At 34.7% G+C, this 20,217-nt stretch overlaps 1 protein-coding gene across 3 annotated transcripts in view; it reads right to left on the reverse strand.

Moving 5' to 3' along the window:
* Nucleotides 1-20,217, reverse strand: part of LOC127866500 (kielin/chordin-like protein) — a 436,162-nt gene that overhangs the window by 197,054 nt on the left and 218,891 nt on the right. Inside the window, exons 1-4 of one of the 3 annotated variants that reach the window (XM_052407056.1) lie at nt 15,558-15,908; nt 13,540-13,785; nt 9,160-9,405; nt 8,527-8,965 (exon numbers count right to left, since the gene is read on the reverse strand). In XM_052407056.1, coding sequence (XP_052263016.1) covers nt 8,730-8,965; nt 9,160-9,405; nt 13,540-13,785; nt 15,558-15,747 — 918 coding nt within the window. In that variant the 5' untranslated portion in view covers nt 15,748-15,908 and the 3' untranslated portion in view covers nt 8,527-8,729. Of the gene's footprint in view, nt 1-8,526; nt 8,966-9,159; nt 9,406-13,539; nt 13,786-15,557; nt 15,909-20,217 lie in introns of those variants that run through there. The other 2 variants (XM_052407055.1, XM_052407057.1) reach the window with 2 other exon arrangements.

Consider the following 20,217-nt stretch of genomic DNA (forward strand, 5'->3'; position numbering starts at 1 on the left):
ATTTCTTTAAAGGTTCTTTTCTTTTAATTTGCATTCACAAAGTCTTTTTTTTTTCATTTTTCTGGTTGTCCTCCACCTCTTGTTCTGTTTTCTCAGCCCGATGTAGTCTCTCGTTGACTTTGGCTTCCAAAAAGTCTTCCGTTGGCAAAAGACCTGAAATGTTCTGTGAAAAAGTAAATAAATGAACTAAGGAAACAACAAGAGGGCCATTATGGCCCTATATCACTCACCTTACCTTTGTTTTTTTCTACAGACAGAAAATATTTTGAAATCAACAGCAGTATCATTAGAACATGTGTCAAGCCAAATATCTGACAAAAAGGCATTTTAGCTAATGATATATTTATTTTTTTTTACAAGGGATCTATATTTAACGCCTAGGAGTGTGGCCTGTTTTTAACCGAGGTGGATAAATTGAATAAGCTATTCAGAGAACAATTATATGATGTGATACACCAATTGTTAAACTGCTCGCCATGCTGTTTTAGAGAAAGAGTTATTTTGCTACTTAAGATTGACCCTTAGCCCGACAAGATTTAAGCAAACTTTGTAGAACACTTCTATTTAATAAGGCAGGAAATCTAATTTTGACATCAGGGGCATAATTTGAACAATCTCGATAGAGGTCCACTGAACTATGTTCCAAACTTAATATCTATGCTCTAGACCTTGTGATTTGAGATAAGATTTGTGCTACATTCATAAAAGCAATACACTTTAGCCCCCAGGGCAGGGCATATTTTGACCACAGCAGAATAAATATAAATTTAACACTCTTGGTAGAGTTCTACTAGGCAATTGTTCATGCCAAAAATATATGCTCTTCTGGTATAGGAGCAGAAGATTTTGAAGTTTTTCATAACAAACATATGAAGACAAAAATAGTCCCCCAGGACATGGTTATTTTTTAACGTAAGGAAGTAAATGTTGGAAGAGACGCACTAGATGATTTTTCATGTCCAATACCAAAGTTGTAGGCCATGATGTTTCGGAGAAGATTTAACAGTTTTTACTTTGAACATATATGTAAAACACATTGGACCCCGAAGCATTGGAATGGAAAAAAAATTGAAATCATACACATATCATTAAAACAAACAATGTGATCTCTATCTTACATTAACTTACATTCAAATCCAAAAGCTCTAACTGACTAGGGTAAACAGCTTCACGTCCATACAGAAGAAAGAAAGGAATGTATTTGGTAGATAACTGCTTCTTGGTCCGGATTGAGAACAATACTTCATCAAGTTTTTCATCCCAGTCATTCTGAACTTTATTCACCAGTTTGCTGAGAGCACTAAAACAGCAAATGATTGTGTTTTAACATACAAACACATATCAAGTTGTCCAGTCATGCATATTTATTCTATAAAAGCTTATTCACACTAGTTCTCCAACGCAGGTTAATGATCATTATTGCCCATAAAATCAAGATATTGAAGAAATGGAAAAAAGTATGAGCCCCTTTAATACCATAATATATAAAGACCACCATAGTAAATGCATATGCTACCATACAATATTATGCCCTGAATGTACGCACTTCTCCTATTATGTGTTGCCTGGAGGGATGAGTAAAAAGGTTCAGGAATTTCAACTTGCCTGTTACTAGTTATAGGCAACACCTTAAACAAGGTGTCAAAAGGTACTTTATCACTCAAACACAATTTTCATATAACAGAAACATATTATATGTGACCTTTACAACAGTGGATAGGAGTGTAAATAACAAAAACTACCCCAAATGGGAAGACTGAGTCAAAAAAAGATATCACTAGGATATCACTAGGACAAGACAGCCACATAAAGAAAATATGTTCATGTGACCTTGTGACCATGCACTATAATCTTAAATGATATCAAGCAACACATAAATTCATATTAAATTATTTATAATTAGCAATCACTACCTTTCAAGAAGAAATTCTTGACCCTTGTCTTATACCGATGTCTCTTGTTGACAAGCGAGCGATCTGCACCATGCATGGACTCTGGAAAGGTTTTCAATTTGAGAAAATTAATTAAATCTACATATTCATTTTCCTCCATACTTGTCTCTTTCTTTCAGGGCCGTAGGGTGAAAAGCACAAAATATTTTGTGAGTTTAAAATATTTCTGAAATGTTTGCAAGATGAATTTACTAATCACATTAAACACATTGAACTCATGCACTATACAACATACAACTTTCTTTTCCACAGCTCAACTTGTAGAAAAACATTAGCATAGTGATTAAAAAAGAATTTATAAACATTTAAGTACAAGTTTTTAACAATCTCATTGGTAATGATTAACAAATATTAATATATTGTATACTGGCTTCGTTTTTACAAGCCTACCTGTCAAAATGTAGGGCCCCAAACATTATCACGACAAGAGGGGTCATAGCTCGTTTGACATGGCACATGTTGTTTTAGCACCAATACTTGAAAACTATTGCTTGACAAGTTCTACATTGACATAATGTAGAACCTGACTTCAAATGTAGCCCCCATTTCATGTCCATATTAAATTTTATTAATTAAAACAATACTACAGAACAATGTGCTTTTGGATACCATGACAACTTAAATGTACATCACCAATCTAAAAGCAATTTTTAACAAATAAAAAATATGCCCAACAGTGAATAAAGTATCTAGCCATTATTAAAAAGTGTTTTTATAATATCGTATTTAAGTACTATATTTAATATAACTACTAAAAGCATGTTCACATGTCTCTGATCACCTTTTTTTCCTGTGATTAAGTTATAAGTTCTATTTATCCTCATCATATTCAGATATAAAAATATTTGCAAAGCATAGAATACTCGCTCATTTCGAAAGATTTAAATTTTGATTTTAGCAACTTATTGGGTATTTAAAAAAACTGTCTTGTATAGAAAATGTTACAGTAAGCAGTAAAACTAACATTCATAAAGGCATAATTGCATATGCATATATGCATGAAACATGCGTAAAAAATATTTTGTAAATAATAATTGGATTGGGAAGTGAAAAGTGGGTTTGTGTGATAGGGCGATTTTACATTTCAGTGAATTTTTCAAGACCGCCATGCAATTAATGCAATTAAATACAAGATATAAAGAACATAACACACACAATATATTAAAAAATTAATTTGCCTACACCATTACTCAATGACTCAAAAAAGGGGTTTCATTTAATTTAAAAAATGTAATAAATAACTAAATAGTTTTTTTAATTAGCCCCGAGTAGCACACATGAACTTGTATGACAAATAAATTCATTAATACTTATTAGAAATTACGTGTTATCAAGGAGTCAACGATGTCAACATGTCATTAGAGACTTAAAAAAATTATGGCACACCAAATTTTAACTACTGCATTTGATAAGTTTTGTTAGAATAAATAATACAAAATTTATTTTTTTTCATTTGGTTTAATTTTTGTCATTGTGTGACCTTTTATTTTGCAGTCATGCCGATTCATTAAATTTATTTTCAATTTACTTTGACCTCATAACATGAAAAATTGTAGAAAACGTAGTATATGTTTTATATATATTTATTTTGATTTTTGGCGAAATATGTCCATAAATTTCCAAGCTTTCATGAACATAGAAAGAGATGCGTTAGAAGTGCCTGGAAGTGTATATAGACACAATCTTATGCTAAGGACGTCATAAGATTTATAGATTCAGACACTGTAACACTTAATGAGAAATTAGCTTATATGAAAACTACTGAACATGTTTCTACATGTAGTTTGGCATCAGATGGGCATTTTATGAAGTGTGAGTTTTTGGCTGCAGTTTTGCCAGTTCATTATTCACAGCAAGTCACCTTCATTTACATTTAGCTGGCCCTGGTTGTAGATTAACACGTACAGACCATTTTAAGTCTCTATAACGCTCAAAATCAACGAAAATTTTGTAAAGTATTTCGTAAAATAAAGTTTACACCTAAACAATCACTGTTCTTTATAGCAATAGCCACAGTTTCAACGCTAGATGTGGTATGATAACATAGATTTGTGTAGATACAAAATGCTCGTTTTTATTTATTTGTGACCACAATAAATTACATGCTAATTTCCTGCGAATATATCTATTCAAACGACTCACGAACACTAAAATGGTACCATGTTAAAACCATAATAAAAACGAGCATTTGTTGTATCCACAAAACATCTATTTTACCAGACCACATCTGGTGTTGAAATTTCGGCAATTTCCATACGGAAATAGGAATAGCAAACGACATGTGCAGACAAGAAATCAACATTCAAGGAAAATGTATAAATACACTGTTCTCTGTATTTCCTACCGATGTGTGTGTCGATGGCACACGGCTTTTAGTCAAAGGTAAATGGTATTCATATGGCTTGCATAAGACAGTTTTGAAGAGTGTATATTCAGAATTGAAATGGCAATTGAAATCCCAGTTAGGAGGTCATTATGAATAACATTCTTGACAACGGGATGCTGACATATATAAACATACGTAGCATAATCTGTAATCTACTGTAATGTCGAGACGTTAGAGTTAGATCTTCAATATGGTAGGATAAATGTTTCCGATGAAATGACTTTTTAAAAAGTCGCGGTCACATGCAAAACGACTCGCATAAATGACATATACATGCATTAATTTTCAAAAAGTTGCGAAGCAGGTATTTTATTGATATTTAACATGCAGATAAAACATACAGGAGTTAAATCGCAATTTTCGTTTACTCATTTATGACAATTTTTATCGCAGAGTGTTTCTTTACATAAATCTATCTTCTATATAATCCAAACGTAATATTGTCAATTAAGATTGCTAATTTTTCTTAGCAAACATTATATTGATGTTATTATTTCAGTACATATCGTAACATTGCAGCAATATTATTAGTTAAGGCGTAACGTTTAAACGTGTTAATTTTAGTTTACCTGACTTAAGCATTCAGCAAATATTAAATGACTTTCTTTTTTAATTCGTATGTTGCCATTAAGACTGTTCCTCATGAACGTGATTATCATTAAATGATTTTCCTGCTTGCGCCATTAGAGTTTCTCTTTCTTATATAAAACTCTCCATTTTGACCTGTCCCTTAAAAACAAATACCCTTCGCAGCCAATTGTATGGGTATCTATAACAAACATTAACTTTCGAGGAATAAAGTATTAGCTATAGTCATCACGTCAAGCCGACACTCGGCAATGTGAGGGTTGAGGTGGTGTCCTCAATACAATTGTGGCAGTAATGTCCCGGAATGTCTGCTAGGCGACCATTACAGTGATGCTGACCAGAAAGGACACAATTGTCGTCCCAGTTAACAGGTTATCCTTAGTGGCAATATCTGCCTATGCAATATTCTGGATCCCTAACACGGAAGAGAATGTAGTGCCGCTCGACATTTCTGGAAAAAATGTCCCGGAAAAGCCAACCAGCCCTTAGAGGATGACGCTCGTGTTGTGGTGGGAATGACTTGTAACGTAATACATGAATTAAAATGTGTCGACATCTGCGACGAGTAGTTAAAATGTAAACATTGTTGTATAACATACTTCAAACGTAAGACAATTTTGCATAATGAAATTAAACCCCATTGTCGGAATCTCAAAGATCATACATAACAGCGGTCAGAGTATTAGATCTAATAAAGAAAATCAAATAAAGCGAAAACCAATCAAAAGTCGACAATTTCATAACAAAATGTTACGATACTGTAGGTCATTTCCATGATTCAAGGGCAGCCATTTAGTATAAAAAGAAAGTCGTATTTTATATAAAATACATTCGGCTAGCATATACATCAGATTCCTTTTAATTGTGGATCGTAGGTAGACCCGTAAGTTTTTTTAATTATTGGCATTCAATATTTTAAACGCTCGAAAGTTACTGAATGTTTCTTATTTATTAGAATATTTTGAGAACTTGTTAATAAGCAGAATACAATCTTAATGAACACTTCATCGGACTTGTGTATGAATTGTCATCCCTTCGAATTATGTTACAGACTTACTTAGTCGAGGGAACGAGATAGATAAAAAGAAGAGTGCACAGCTAAATAAAAGAGGACAGCAATGGAAAAAAGAGCGGTGCGGTTAATTGTTTAATGCACCCCTCAATCAATCACTGCACCGCTCTTTCATTGCACTCCTCTTTTATTTAGTTTTGCACTCCTGTTTTTTTGTATATCGTTCCCTCGACTTAGTACGTCGGTCCAACGACATAGGTAACTCGTTCCCACGAGTAAGTAAGTCGTTTTCTCGAGTTAGCTAATATAATCTCCTCTTTTGTTTAATGCACCCCTCCTTTACTAACTGTACCGCTTTTGTTTCATTGCATTCCTATTGTATTTAGTTTTGAAATACTCTTTTTTTGTATCTCGTTCCCTCGACTTAGTAAGTCGTTCCAACGACATTATAACTCGTTGCAATACGAGATAGAAAACAAGAGTTGTCAGAAAACAACGCGCTCGACTTTTCGAGTGCTTGACAGTATAACTTAAGCCATCTTGGGGAAATTGTTCATATTCAATAAGGTCAAGGTTATATAGTCATATTCTAACTGGAAGAGGACCATAATTGTAACATATTGATCGCTTATGTTTTAAACAAGTGATACATTATAGACGATTCTGAGTTCAGGTATATTTCCCACAATCTAATGAACATTTGTAAAGACATAAAACAAACTAATAAGATTATACTTCGATTTGATAGCAATAGCTTGGGAGGGATGGTTGGACGGTCTTTCAAAAATAAAATAATAAAAATAAATAATTGTGATTTTTTACCAGATTTCCAAAAATATAATTTATGTTTGTATGTGTGTGTGGGGGGTGGGGGGGTGGAGAGGGGGAATAATGTGGGGGTGTGGTCATTTATCAGTTGATATTTCAAAAATAAGAATAACAAAGGGAAAAAAAATTAGGATGGATTCTGGGGTGGGCGTGGGTGATGGTTTGGGTGGAGTCCATTGTGGTAGGTCAGGTAAGTGTTGTTTTGTCAAAGTATGAATCAAATCTGATCCTAATAATGAAGTTAATTTAAGCAATATTTATTTATTTAACCATGAGATTCAAGGTAATTCAGAGGTCAAGAATAAATTCAACTTGCCAGGTACAAAACCCTCATGATAGTAAAAAAGTTTTTGAAGTTTGAAAGCAATAGCCTTGATACTTTAGAAGTAAAGTGCATCTTAACAAAAAAAAAATAGTCAAAGTTACTAAGTTAAAAAGGCCATAAGGCTGTCGAAATGCCAATCAGAGTTATGCAACTTGTCCTGTACAATCCCCTTATGATAGTAAGCGAGTGTTCCAAGTCTGAAAGCAATAGCTATGATACTTTAGGATTAAAATGGAACAAAACACAAAACTTAACCAAATTTTCAATTTTCTAAGTATTAAAAGGGCCATAATTCTGTCAAAATGCCAGTCATAGTTACATAACTTTGCCTGCACAGTCCCCTTATTATAGTTAATAAGTGTCGCAAGTATGAAAGCAATAGCTTTGATACTATAGGAATAAAGTGGACCTAAACACAAAACTTAACCAAATTTTCAATTTTCTAAGTATAAAAAGGGGCATAACTCTACAAATAATGCTGACAGAGTTATGCACCTTGTTCTACACAATTGTCTTGTTGTCATAAAGAAGTAATTCAAGTTTGAGTTAATTATCTTTGATAGTGTTAAAGTTATTTGACTTTATAAAAAACTTTAACCAACGCCGACGCCGGGGAGAGTAGTATAGCTCTCATTTTTCTTCAAAAAGTCGAGCTTAAAATAAGAATGCATTGTGCATTGTCGAAAATAATTCACTGACGGGTAACTTTACTAGCTTATTTATAGGATTGCCAGGATAGAGCTTCACATTGAGCACAATGACTTAATTTTGTTTATCTGAATTACGTCAATAGATTTGTATCGCATTTACTGACAAATTATGCCATTTGCTTTTGTTTATTACATGACAAATATTTCAGTTAGTGTCGACCACATATACGTGTATTATCTCGGCACAGAAATTTAAACCACGGAAAGGCTCGAGCTGACGAAAACTTCGAAGTTAAAGTTTTCTTGGACTCGCTTAACAAACGTATCTGTATTAAGCACTTACCAAGCATTCCAAAAGTCAGAACCATAATATAGATATGCACTTCCCAGATCGATGGACTTACATTTGCATTTGTGCAATTGAAATTCCGCACTGCAGACGTTTGGAGAACATGAACAGGCGCTAACGATATTTCGCGGACGACAAAATGAGAACACTACAGATTATAACTGTACTTCGTTTCTTGTTGTGACATCCCCCTTATTTTTCGTTGAGTAATGTTGACATGCTCTGGCGAAGGAACGTTATATACCCCAATGGAGTGTACAATTTTAAATAAGACGCAATATTCTTAAACTTGCTTTGAAAGGGACTTTTTTACATTAAAAATTTTGTGGAGCAAATCTAACGCTCAAGTACTGGGCCATACAACAATCATAAACATCGCTCCGAAGATGCACTTTGAATTGCATTTCCGTAATTTAACCTCCATTAGGATCAACAATTTTGATTTTGTTTTGTTTTTATTAATGGTGTCTTTCGTCTTATATTACTTAAGTTAAAAATGCAAACACATTACCGACGTTTAAAAGTATCTAAAGTAACGACGTCAAAAATAATTATCTGTAAATAATTGTCTTTAAGAATGGGACGCTCCTGCGTTTGAAGATAAAACCAAAGTTATTATTGATGTCACTTTTTGTCTGTTCAGCCGACAATCGCAGAAGGCTGAAGATGTGATGAGGCAGAAGATGTGGTTGTAGACGTTGTTGTGGTAATGTCCTCGATACATTCGTGGCAGCACTGACCGGGAATGTCCACGAGATGACCATTGGGGCAGTCTGGCTGACCACCGAGCATACACCTGTCATCCCTATACGCCAACCAGCCGTTCACGCAAATAAGATCGGCGCAATGCTCTGCATCCCCACTGATTATGGCACCTATAAATATAGCTTCAATTTTAATAAGTTTTTAATAATACGCATAATTCCGGATCTCTACTTATTGTCTCACCTTTAAATAACACGCAGTAAAATCATACGCATAAACATTACATTACATAATCGTTGTCAAGAGACGCAGAAGTTTTACTAATTAAATCATTTTTAATTTAAATATTGTAATGCAATGATACCGTTCATGTATACGTGTCCGTCAACTATACACGCTCCAGGAGGTACACTCGGTGTAGATGTGGTTGTAGACGTTGTTGTGGTGGTGTACTCGCGACATTCGTGACAACACTGACCCGGGATATCAACCAGCTGGCCATCGCAGTGCGGCTGACCAATCAGGAAACACCTATCGTTTTCATACTCGACGTTGCCACCGCTGCATCTACTGAAGTGACAGTTCTCCGGGTCTCGATGAATTATCTCACCTGAAACGAATTGAGTTCATGTCAAAATCACACTCTTTTGATTAGTATTTAGGTAAATAACAATTGTGTTAGGCCTTAATGATCCTGGTAACATTGTAAACCCGTTTATAACGGTATGATTTCAAGTGTCGTATATATACAAAAACAACAAAACGACAGACTTTGGTAATTGACAAACTGACATGTTTTCTACAGATTGCAATGACACAATACTGTATATAAAGGAGAGATGTGAATGGTATTTGTATTGAAACATGCGTTAAACATACTTTGTGAATGCGTACGCTTCAGTCAAAATGGTGAACATTTAAAAGCATTTACATCGCTAGACAAACATAATGTTGTTTCTTTTTGTTATGAGATCTGATCGCTTGTATTACTTAACACTGCGGCTACAAAGAGAACAAGTCGATATGGCTGAGCGTACCGTCCCGGCTTCGACTCTCGGGAGAGCAATTTGACTCAAATTATCTATTTGAAGACAATAATTGTCACAATATGCACACATATGAGAAGAAGAACCTTAAATCGTCGTATGGCTTTAACACAAATGTTGTGTACCATACCAATATGATAAATCTTTCCACCCACTATACATGCACCGATCGGAAGATGTTGCGCAGTCGTTGTCGGCGGCCTCGTGGTCTGTGGAAGTGACAGAACAAAGGACGCGATCGTCGCAAGTCCAAAAACAGTCTTTATATTTAATAGTGTAAACATCGTTTTGATAAGTAAGTGTGTAAAGTGACAGTCTAAACTGCATGGGCACAGACGGTTTCTTATATATGACGCGGCCTTAACGAAATGTAACAATTAAGTTGAAACGTGACAATGAAGCAAAGCAAATAAACACAACATTACCTTTAGTCGGTGCGCCTGTTGCAAATAGCGATATGAATAGCGTTCGTACATTAAACTTTGTCAACAACAATTTAAAAATGGAAATGCAAAAATCCGGTTTTAAAACGTCTTAGCGAAGGTCGTATCGCAAAAAAAAACAACATATATGTTAAACGACCCTAGAGTTGACAAAACGCCCATGCATATTTGCGTTAGCGTAGTTTCACTAAGATATAAATTGCTAACGCAAGTGTTTTAATCAAAATCATGTTACGTGCCTTGCATCCTTACACATAAAATATTATAACCACAACAAGGATATGTTTTGTATCCCTTCACGATATACATTTATACGTTGTTTATCATTATAATAAAAATTACCAACACATAAACATGCGTTGTATCCCTTATAACAGCCATAACTAGAATACGTATTTGCTCTGTATGCCCACGAAATACACATAACCAAAACTTGATTTAAACATCGCTACACAATACAGATGATAACAAAATGTATTTAAGTTGTATTCCAACAGAAGGGATATAACCACAATATAAATGTGATTCGTATTGCTACATAGAAGACACAATCCGAGCATCTATGTGATTTGTATTCCTTCGCTATAGACATACCCTGAACATGTATGCATGTTGTTTTATTATAATAAACATAACCAACACATGAAAATGATGTGTATCATTATACAATAGACGTAACCAGAATATGTATGTGCATTGTATGCCCACACAACAGTCATAACCAGAATATGTATGTTCTGTGCATGCCCACGCAACAGTCATAACCAGAATATGTTGTACTGTGTATGCCAACACAAACGTCATAACCAGAATATGTATGTGCTGCGTATGCCCACGCAACAGTCATGACCAGATTATGTATGTGCTGCGTATGCCCACGCAACAGTCATGACCAGATTATGTATGTGCTGTGTATGCCCACACAGTAGACATAACGAGAATATGTATGTGATATGTATGCCCACACAGTAGACATAACCAGAATATGTATGTGCTGTGTATGCCCACACAACAGTCATAACCAGAATATTTATGTGCTGTGTATGCACACGCAACAGTCATGACCAGATTATGTATGTGCTGTGTATGCCCACACAGTAGACATAACCAGAATATGTATTTGATGTGTATGCCCACGCAGTAGACATAACCAGAACATGTATGTGTTTAAAATCTTTAAACAATACAAATAACACGAACATGTATATACTTATATCTAACCTCCTACAAAACGACCTAATCCGATTGGCTTCGAGCGGTCGCGTATCCATGGTGTATTTTCTATACACCCCGAGTAATGTCCATACACCCCGAGTAATCGAGTAATCGGTTATGATATAATCGTTACAAAGTTAGTAACTGATGGTGTATGGGATATACACCCTCAGTAATTTCATACCATACGAGAGCGAAGCTCTATATATGTATATACCCCATACACCTTCAGTTACTAACAGTGTAACTAATAGTATTCATATGGAATATACATAACCAGAACACGCATGTGATTTATATTGCTACACAGTAAACATAACCAGAACATTTCTATAATTTGAATTCACACACTATAGACATAACCATAACTCTACCTAGTAGACATAGCACGTAACTTATCGGTAACTTTATTACACGTATGTGTTTTCAAATGTCACGCTAGCAGGCATAGCATGAACCCGCATACGCTTTTAAAGGTAAGCAGTTGATTTAATACACGTATGTGCTTTAAATTTTCTTAACAACAGAAAGGTATAAACATGCTTGGCTTTTCTAAGATTTATGAATCGAAATAACGAGAAATGGAATGTGTGTTGTGCCATTCAAACTCGTTAGGTATACCGAAACAATGTATGTGTTTTATATTCCTTCACAGTCGACATAACCGATATTTCAAATGTACGTTAACGACGTCGTTTAGCAGTAGATATAGAAAAACCTACAGTTATTTTGCAGATGTTTGTTTTAGCGAATATGTAAAGTTAACACACATTTAACGATTTGGAATATATTATTCATTTTTCATTGAAAGCAATTTTTACAGCTGTACCATTAACATATACAAGTGTAATTTGTTGAGTAAGCTTTCTTTCTAAATGTCTTGTTTGAATAAATTTATATACATAAATTGTCAACTAAATAGACTAACAAAAACGAGTAAGTGACAATTGCCGATGGTTCAGTTGTGTGGGCGACCTCGATACAGTCGAGGCAGCACTGGCCTAGGATGTCCAACAGATAACCATTGCAAACCGGCTGACCGTTTAGGAAAAACTGGTCATCCTAATAGATTACATAACCTCCCATGCAAATACTTCCATGGCAGTTTTCGGGACCAATTTCGATCGTCTCACAAATAAATAAATTCATATAAGAAAGTGAATGTGTGTCCCCATTTTGGGCATTATTTTTGAAAAAAAATGCATTTCCGGACTTTTCAACTTGTAAAACAACAACAAGACGTGTTAATTTAGCATGCTTTCGTCTAAATGCATGTCAGTGTGTTGGTACTTGCAATGTCTATTGGCCCCATGTCAATGTCACGATTCAAGGTAAAAGATCGAATAATCTAAGTCAACAAACATGTTTTGTTAGGAGAATTTAAGCACGCATCGATTTTCACATTACTTGACAAAGGTGAGACGTGTTAAAACAGAATATTGTGCGCAGCAATGAGTTTCCTTAATTGACAAAAGAATAGTTAGAAATCCACACAGTATACACGCAAGCACCTTTATTTTAATTGTGATTGCGCAAAGCATTGATATCATAATAGCGGTTTTTTATAAATCAAAGTATAGGACATATCGCAATTTAATATATCAATTTGAATGGGAAGGCTAGTGTTTAAAATGGAAGAAGCTGATTGGAAAATATAAATAAATACACTAAAGCTTTTAAGACAGTCGTGCGTGTCAAAAGAATAATAACAATAATAACAAGCAAATTCGTTGAATGGATATCCCCCGCAAATATGCTTCTCGACACAAAAATGTTATATTTGACACTCAAAAAAGCATTTTTTCAAGATACAAAGGGTCATAACTCCATTATTAACAGATTGTGTACAATGCCATTTGGCGTGCATCATCCAAGTATCCATATATATACTCAAACCAAGTTTTATTGAAACCCGTAAAAACACTTCCAAGATATGGCTCCGGACGGACGGAAAGACGGACGGACGGACAAAGCCAAAACAATATTCCTCCGCCGATGGCGGGGGATAATAAACTTATGATAATCATTTCGGAACCCTACCGTCCATGTATGAGAGGCCGTTGACAAGACAAGCTCCTGTGAGAATTTCCGGTATGGTTGTAGGTGACGTCGTAGGTGGCGATGTGGTGGTGACACACTCGTGGCAGCACTTGCCCGGGATGTCCACTAGTTGACCGTCGCAGTCCGGCTGACCGTTGAGAAAACACCTGTCATCCCAAAAGGTGACAGAGCCTCCCATGCAGACACTTCCGTGGCAATTCTCTGAATCCCTACTGATTGTGGCACCTATAAATATAACAACGGTTTCACTCATTTTCCAAAACAACTTTTAATTAAAGGGACCTTATACATATTTTGGCATATATTGAAGTTTGTCATTAAATGCTATATTTCGATAATAATGTTATGCACTTAAAACAAGAATGAACTTAAAGAAAAAACGTAACCCTCAACTAGAAGCGAACCATTGACCCCTGGAATAAAAGTCTAACGCTTAGATCACTCGGCCATTCGTGCTCATACAACATTTTATACTGTATCTAAGCAATCCTCGTAGTGTCACTAAACATAACGACAACTTAACGACAACATTAGAACTCTCCAAATTATTAAATCGTTTCGTGTTGCAACGCTTTATTATTTTCAAGTTTTTAAATTGTCACAAAATATATATAATGCATATTTTAGAGCATGGTTAATGTTCAGTAGTAATGTTTCCTCACAAATATCATAACTATAATGGAAATTTGCGAATCTGAAACAATTTTTTTTCAATTTTGTCAAAACGTGAAAATGTGCCTTTAAACGTACACATGTTTCTTAATATTGCTTAATTTTATTACCAATATGTGTAATCTGCAGCTTTGAAAACAGTTTACGCCTATTATATTTGCTAAAAAAAAGATTAGAGTTTTTACCAGTATGTAATAAATACTGTATGAATGCAACATTGTTATGTTGTGTCAATACTGATCGCATGTCATGCCTTTATATATGCTTCTATGTTTTGATCATGTATACTCATTGACTGTATGTCTATTTTATATATTGAATAAACCATATTTGGACACATAGTAATATAAAAAGAATCAGCCCGACCGTCCGGCGACTTTTTTAAGAAAAAATCTTTATGCAACTGAATATAAAAAACTAACGCTTAAGCAAAAGAATGACTTTTCATTATATTTGTTTCTGTTTTTTTTAACTTCTTTACATACATCTTTATATATATCCAGCGTGTGTAACCCGTGACAAAGTTTTAAGACAAATTGCTTTCAAATCATGCCAAATTTATAACAAGCTGTATGGTGTGTAAAATATGACTCCGCATTAGCCACACAGCGGGTGTGAAACAACCGTAATCACTTTATAACGTGAGCCATTGAATCCTAATACATAGTAACTGCAAGAACGTTATTAATACGCATATATGTGAAACATGAACTGTAAATATGAATTAAATTTGTTATGGGTGGTGTTTTTCATGTTGATGTTTGTTTTTTTATTTGTTGTTTTTTGTTTCCATAGTCACAGCCATGATCGTAGTTTGTCAAAATTAAGCTAATGATATATATAGTTATGAATTATGTAGTGTGTTTATACATGTATGTTAATTGACATAAGCGGCAACGAAAAATATGTGTGCTGCAAGAAAACCCGCATATGCGATTGTATCATTTTGTGTATATGTTTAAAAAATTTCATGGTTTGATTTTCGGACAAAAGTCAGGAAGTCCGCATATGTCGTTCTCGTTAATGACCATAAAACAATAAAACTGTACCATTTTCACAAAAATTAGTTCGACCTGACGTACACTATATGTACATGTATTGTGAAACTGTCTGTCAGTGGTGTCGGCCAGAATGGGATGGTCAGTCGGGTAATGAAGCTTGATGGATAACTCAGGCGCTTAATGTTTATCAACTAATCATCTGACGTTGATCTAGTTAGACTGTGACCAGACAATCCCTTCTGGCAGTCATGTTTCTACCCAAACCGGGGGCATTAAAATATTGATATGAATGATACGTTATACATTGTATATAAAATACTGTACCTTCATCGTATATCTTTCCATCCACTAAACATGCGCCTCGAGGTACGGGTGGCGTTGTTATTGTTGTTGGCCGCGGCGTCGTGGTGGTACGACGTGTGCTCATTGTCGTTGGGCGTGGTGTCCTGGTGCAAGGCGAAACCAGGGATAGGCAGACGCACAGAACCACCAACAATACACAAATTCCCGTCATGGTTTTACTATGCAATTGCTGTAAATATGATTATTAAGTAAGTATTTATTCTTAATATGAACACTTACAGTCCTTTATGACGCCTTCAAATCAAAATAAGTGAAAGACACAAACTTGTTTGTGTACACGACACACAGCATTGAATTATTTGCACTCCGCGTTAAAACGCATAGCAAGTACTTGTGTCGTGATAAACATAAAAAACAAACCCGTTTCGAAAGCTTGTTTGTATGTTGATATTTATAGAAATAAAACGTTTTCGAAATCAAGTCAAGCGAAAGAGTCTACTTAACAACAACAAATTCACATTCATGTGTATAGATTTCGTAGTCATATGTTGGTTCAATTTTGAATCGACTTTTAAGGCGTAAACCAGTAATTTAATTTCGGAACATTAACATCAAATTGAACCGTAGCATATTTATGTACGGAAACCAAGACAAGTCGAAAATATTTGGTTGTATAAATTGAAAGTTGTTTATAAATGTGTCTACTCTAGGATATACAGTTTTGTGTTGATACTCTGTGCACATGTTGTTACAATTGATGTAACTCTCGCAAAATGCTCAACTTAGTTGTTTTTATGAGGGTATAAGAAGCAAGACCTTTAAAAAGAAACAACAATCGTATATTATGATGCAAAGGGGCAGAGTTTTCTTATGTAAATTATTGTCATTAAAACTAAAAATGATGCGAAGAATACTCAGTGTATTTGAGGTACATTTGGTGATTAACCTGAATAGGTAGATCCATTGTCTACAATTATGAAATAATGTTTTATTTTTTACCATTTTGCGCTATTTATATTATTTTTTAAGGAAACATATTACACCTATCTTAAAAATGATTCAAGTTCAGCTGAAATGTATACGCAGACACCGAAAGGCATGTCATTTTGCGCTTTTATGTGAATTTTTATAGGATATTTAAATATGAATTAACTTTTGACGCTTATTACTTATCCTTTAGGTGTCAACAGGATGAACAATTTAAATCTAGCCAACATTATATTTGGAGATTGGGTAAACTCCTCTATAACCGGTTGGTGAATAAAATGTACTATATTTAGATTTTTCATCATGCTCAAAGAGGTGAGATTGCATTTCATTAACATATGATAATTACATTAACGACTACAACTGGTCCACATCCGTAAAGCTGTTCGACGAAGGGGTCATGGTTCGATGAACGCGACACCACTTAATTTGTCACGTTATGTAGGTGTGAGCAGTCGCAAGGTTTTAACGAGAAATAATATTATTTTAGCAAAAAAACAGTGGTTTAAATTATACGTTTCATGTAAAAAATCAGTTATTTGTAATGTATGTAAATGTATTAAAGAAGCGTTTGTTATAAATACGATCCTAAATAATACTTTGTAATACATTTCATTACCTCCTCGATTAAGCATACTTCTGTTTTCAAACGATCGTGTTAAATTGCATTTATATCCTTAAATGATTATTGTATATAATATAATGTTATGTTGAAATACCAATTCACATAACAGAACATAATGTGTATATGTTAGTATGAATACGATGTGCTAATTTATAAGTCTAAATAAACTGCCTGTCTGTCTGTCCGTCGGTCCGTCCGTCCGGACCGCCGGCCGGCACTTTTGTGTCCGGAGCCATATCTTGGAAGTGCTTTGGCGGATTTCATTGACACTTGGTATGAGTGTATATATATATATATATATATATATATATATATATATATATATATATATATATATATATATATATATATATATATGGATAAGGGGATGATGCACGCTAAAAGGTATTGTACACCATCTGTTAATAACGGAGTTATGGTCCTTTGAATCTTAAAAAAAGGCTTTTTAATATAAGCTTAGAGCTTTATCTCCATTAACAAATGAGCCAGAGCCATGAAACTTGCCGGAGTTGTTTTCAATCATCTGTGTGTGCTTCATATTCAAGACCCAAAATCCAAGGGGCTAAGGTCAAGGACACACATTGAGGTCAAAGGTCACAAATTTGATGAATTATTCATTATTTGGTCATTCCGTTACTATGCATCAAGGGATTCTGTAATAACCGTCCACAATTGTTCTCCATTATCTAGCTGAGTGTCAAATATAAGATCCAAGTTTCTAGGCCATGGTCAAAGTCACACGCAAAGGTCAAAATCAAACATTTTGATTAAATATACCTTATTTGGTTAGGATTCTACCATACTAAAATGGATTTTCAAATTGTCCTGATGTAATTTCTCTCAATTATCAGGCCAACCCTTCACTTATACCTTTTCTGTTAGTTCTACACCCATCCATAAACAAAATTTATTTGGCGGGGAATAACAAATCAACGAATTTGCTTGTTATGCTTATGTTTGAAACCCTCATAAGTGATTATACAAATATCTTTCAACTACAAACTATATGAAAGAAAATTAGCATACGGGGTCAGATGAGGGTCAGCCTGAGAAAGTCGAAGGTCATGGCGCACAGCATGAACAACACCAGTGCAGACATCACCATGAATGTGAGAAGCTGGAAGAAGTGACCAGCTTGAGGTCCTGCTAAGAAAAGGTACCATTACCACTGAGGTCCGAATAAGAATGACAATGGTCACCGCAGCGAAGGCCAGACTGAGCAGGTTTTAGACACACAATTCCATCAGTTTCTCCCCAACTACAGACTCTACAGGTCCCTGGTAGTCTCAATCCTACTGTGCGGCTGCGAGACCGGAATGCTTCACGCGGACACAGATCTCAGGATTTAGGAATTTGAATAAAAATGTATCTGATGACTGTTCCGTATCTACTACACGGAGTACAAGAACAACGAGTTTGCCTAGATCGATTATGACTTAAACACTTGTTGGCCCACAAGGGCCCCAACTTGCGACATTAAAACGACGAAAGCTGGCTTCGTTCGACACATCACCAGGCAGCACTCTCTGTGCAAGACTTTTCTACAGGGCACGCTAGAGGGAGGTTGTCGGTTAGGCCGTCAGAAGAAAAGCTGGATGGACATAAAAGAGCGCACATACCTTTAAACGGATGAATCCCTCTCAGCAGGACACAACATACCTGAATGGGTGAGGATTTCTTTAGTGTCGTCCGTCATTTTCAACCACCGGAAAGACTGATCAGGGAAATGACGATGACTGAAAATAACGTTTTTACATAAATTACTAATGTGATAAATTCAATTAAATGAACCGTTTATATTACTTTATTGTGATAAACAAGAGAACGACAACGGTCATAAGACGCGTTTACTGTTCTTGACATTTATTTAACATGCGTCCAATTTCCGCTTTCTGCAATATCACACATACACTGACAAAATGGAAGGGACCATTTGTTAAATGTGTTTCGTGCAAATTGAATGAAAACGTTTTATTTATACATTTTATTATATCATGTATTTTCATTTCATAATTAATGCGTTCGTTTATTTGATATTAGTCAGCAATGCTAGTTATATTAATTAAATAAATGGTTTTCTGAGCAGGTAAGTATGTTTCAATATGTAAGTAGTCCAGCTTATTTGTGACACATGAATGCAATTGAATTGAAAAGGTCACGATATAATTGTTTTATTTAAGGGGGCGGTTGTATATGTTGAACTATTTTGTAAAGTATAATAATAATAATAATCATAATCATAATCAAAATCCTAATAATAATAATACAATTATTATTATTATAATCATTACTATGATATTAAATTAAGCAATACATAATCATTGCCGGTTATGTACGTGTTGTAAATAGGAAGTTAAAAGTTATTGTTTATACGTTTCCGAATAATACAAATCAAGTCTAGATGATGACATTTTCCGAAATTTACAAAATGGCTCTTACGTCAATAAAAGATACAAAATGTTACAAAATGGTCAGGTTACGAAGCACTTGAATATATATGTATATCTATCGTAAATAGATGCATAATCGGATGTAATGGCCCATGTTTTTAAAATGTCAATAAATGATCACGACCAAACTTATTTTAATTAAAATATTCTAAACTATTTAGCATATGATGAAACAATTGGATAGAAATGAAATAAAACAGATAAAACTCGCCCGCATGTTTGTATTTAATTTTAAAACAAGGCTTGTATAAACATTAAATAAAAGTTTCAAGCATGGCTAGCGGCAAAGATTTATCGCTGCCGCTGAAACAGATTTCTTAATGTGCTCTTTATTGTGGTAATATATTTAGCTGTGGTATATATGTTGATGTATATTTGTGTATTTTCCCAGGAGGCAGATCGTCATTTCGGTTAATGGTCCTACGTCTAAAAGCAGGCGATGCTGAAAATGTGTAAGTAATTCGGTGCTATTTTCGGGCAAAGCTTGATCATCTCATGCTGTTCAATATGTTTGGTACCAAGTGTTTGCATTCCTGTCTTGTTTGTAATGGAAAATTGTCTGCGGTTAGTTTATTTTCATTTATTCGAACTAAATCTTTGATGATGCGCAAAGCCAGAT

Source organism: Dreissena polymorpha, chromosome 2 (assembly GCF_020536995.1).
Source record: "Dreissena polymorpha isolate Duluth1 chromosome 2, UMN_Dpol_1.0, whole genome shotgun sequence".
NCBI classification, from domain to species: domain Eukaryota; kingdom Metazoa; phylum Mollusca; class Bivalvia; order Myida; family Dreissenidae; genus Dreissena; species Dreissena polymorpha.